At 36.2% G+C, this 1,659-nt stretch overlaps 1 protein-coding gene across 1 annotated transcript in view; it reads left to right on the forward strand.

Moving 5' to 3' along the window:
- Window positions 1-779: 779 nt before the first annotated feature.
- Window positions 780-1,659, forward strand: part of SARC_02351 (30S ribosomal protein S6) — a 3,002-nt gene continuing 2,122 nt past the window's right edge. The window contains exon 1 of the mRNA XM_014303908.1: window positions 780-947. Within this exon, the coding sequence (XP_014159383.1) occupies window positions 906-947 (42 nt within the window). The 5' untranslated portion in view covers window positions 780-905. The remainder of the gene's footprint in view (window positions 948-1,659) is intronic.

Consider the following 1,659-nt stretch of genomic DNA (forward strand, 5'->3'; position numbering starts at 1 on the left):
GCATGTGTGTGCCAATATGTTGAATCCATCATACCATTGCAATGTTAATACATACCCGTGAAACATAGATGCCAAAAAAATAGTCTCATTGGTTGGAAGCTTAGGTGCAGATCCAAAAGACTGATGGTAAATCAGGGATCCAGCCTTATTAATTACGTACACGCTGTGAATTGCCATTTTCTCGCTGGTATGGTTATCTTATCTATGGCTACACTAGCACTCTCTATGTACTATCAGGTAGCAACTCAAAGTGAGCAGATCAGGTCTTCAACCGACCGTATGGATATATTATGTAGAATATAATTATGATGGCTCTGGCTCGTTTATTTACATATATATTTACCTAAATATTTACATATTTGTGTGCCTCTTTATTAGTCTGTGGAGTCTGGGGCTCTGGGGACATTATTAGTCAGCGTTATTTATACGAGTTCTTGTGTTATTTAGAGGGCTATGGTATCTATTTATATATTCCACTGCGGCCCCACTAACGTTTAACGTAAAGGCAAAGTGCGCACCCTCGCTGTCGGAAATATACCACTATGTAGTATAGCACAAATATTCAAACGTAAAACGTTAACGCAAAACCGTACTGTGAAAAGAAAACAAAATGAAGCCTGAAGCACAGAAGCAGTCAAGCAGGCATCCGCGGTTTTATCTATTCTATTTATAGACAGATATTTATATTCGCTGAGGGATTTCAGTTTTCTTGAAATTTCTGTGACACTTCCGAAGCGCCGTGGCCCACGACGCCCTATTCCATAAGGTCAACACTCCATGATAACTACCTCTGAACAAATGTATTACTACATACTATTCGTAGCATAGACTGATTCTGATTACTACATACTATTCGTATCATAGACTGATTCTGCGAAGTGAACGTCTTGGAATATCTGGTCATCATGCCAACCTACGAGCTGGCGCTTCTGGCCCGCAATAACGCGGTATGTACCTCGACAGCTCTAATGGCACACCAACTATCTACTGTAGTATTCATTACGTGACTCGGACTGTATGTCACTGTAGTTCCATATTACCATTCGAATTAGCAAATGAAGTTGGGCATGGGAGTACGAGGTATCATTATATTATGTGAGTTCGAATGTCCAAAGGCTTTCTATACTCGATCTTCAAGATAGCTTCGTCAAAATAGCACTACATGGTTTCAGATACTATAATATACTACACATTATTGATCTAATCAGCCTGAATTCTCGTGGTGTCGTGCTGGAGGTTGGGGAATATCTAGGAACGAAACAAGCATATAAATAGGAGAGAGAGAGAGATATATATATATATATATATATATATATATATATAATATATATGTGTGTGTATGTGTGTGTGTGTCGATTTGTCGGTGTGCCGGTGTCTGTGTTTGTTTGTGTGTGTGTGCGTGCATGTATATACATATACATGTGAGCTATATATGTGTTTGTGTGTTCATATGTCTTTTTCCATAAATGTATGTACGGCTCTAAGATTCCATGTATGTACGTATGTATGTATCTAGGGATATATATATATATATATATATTTATATATATATATAATCTATATATATATATATATGTATATATATATATGTGTGTGTGTATATATATATATATTTATATATATGTATATATATATATAGATATATAGTNTACTANATAT

This window comes from Sphaeroforma arctica (assembly GCF_001186125.1).
Source record: "Sphaeroforma arctica JP610 unplaced genomic scaffold supercont1.104, whole genome shotgun sequence".
Taxonomy (NCBI): domain Eukaryota; class Ichthyosporea; order Ichthyophonida; genus Sphaeroforma; species Sphaeroforma arctica.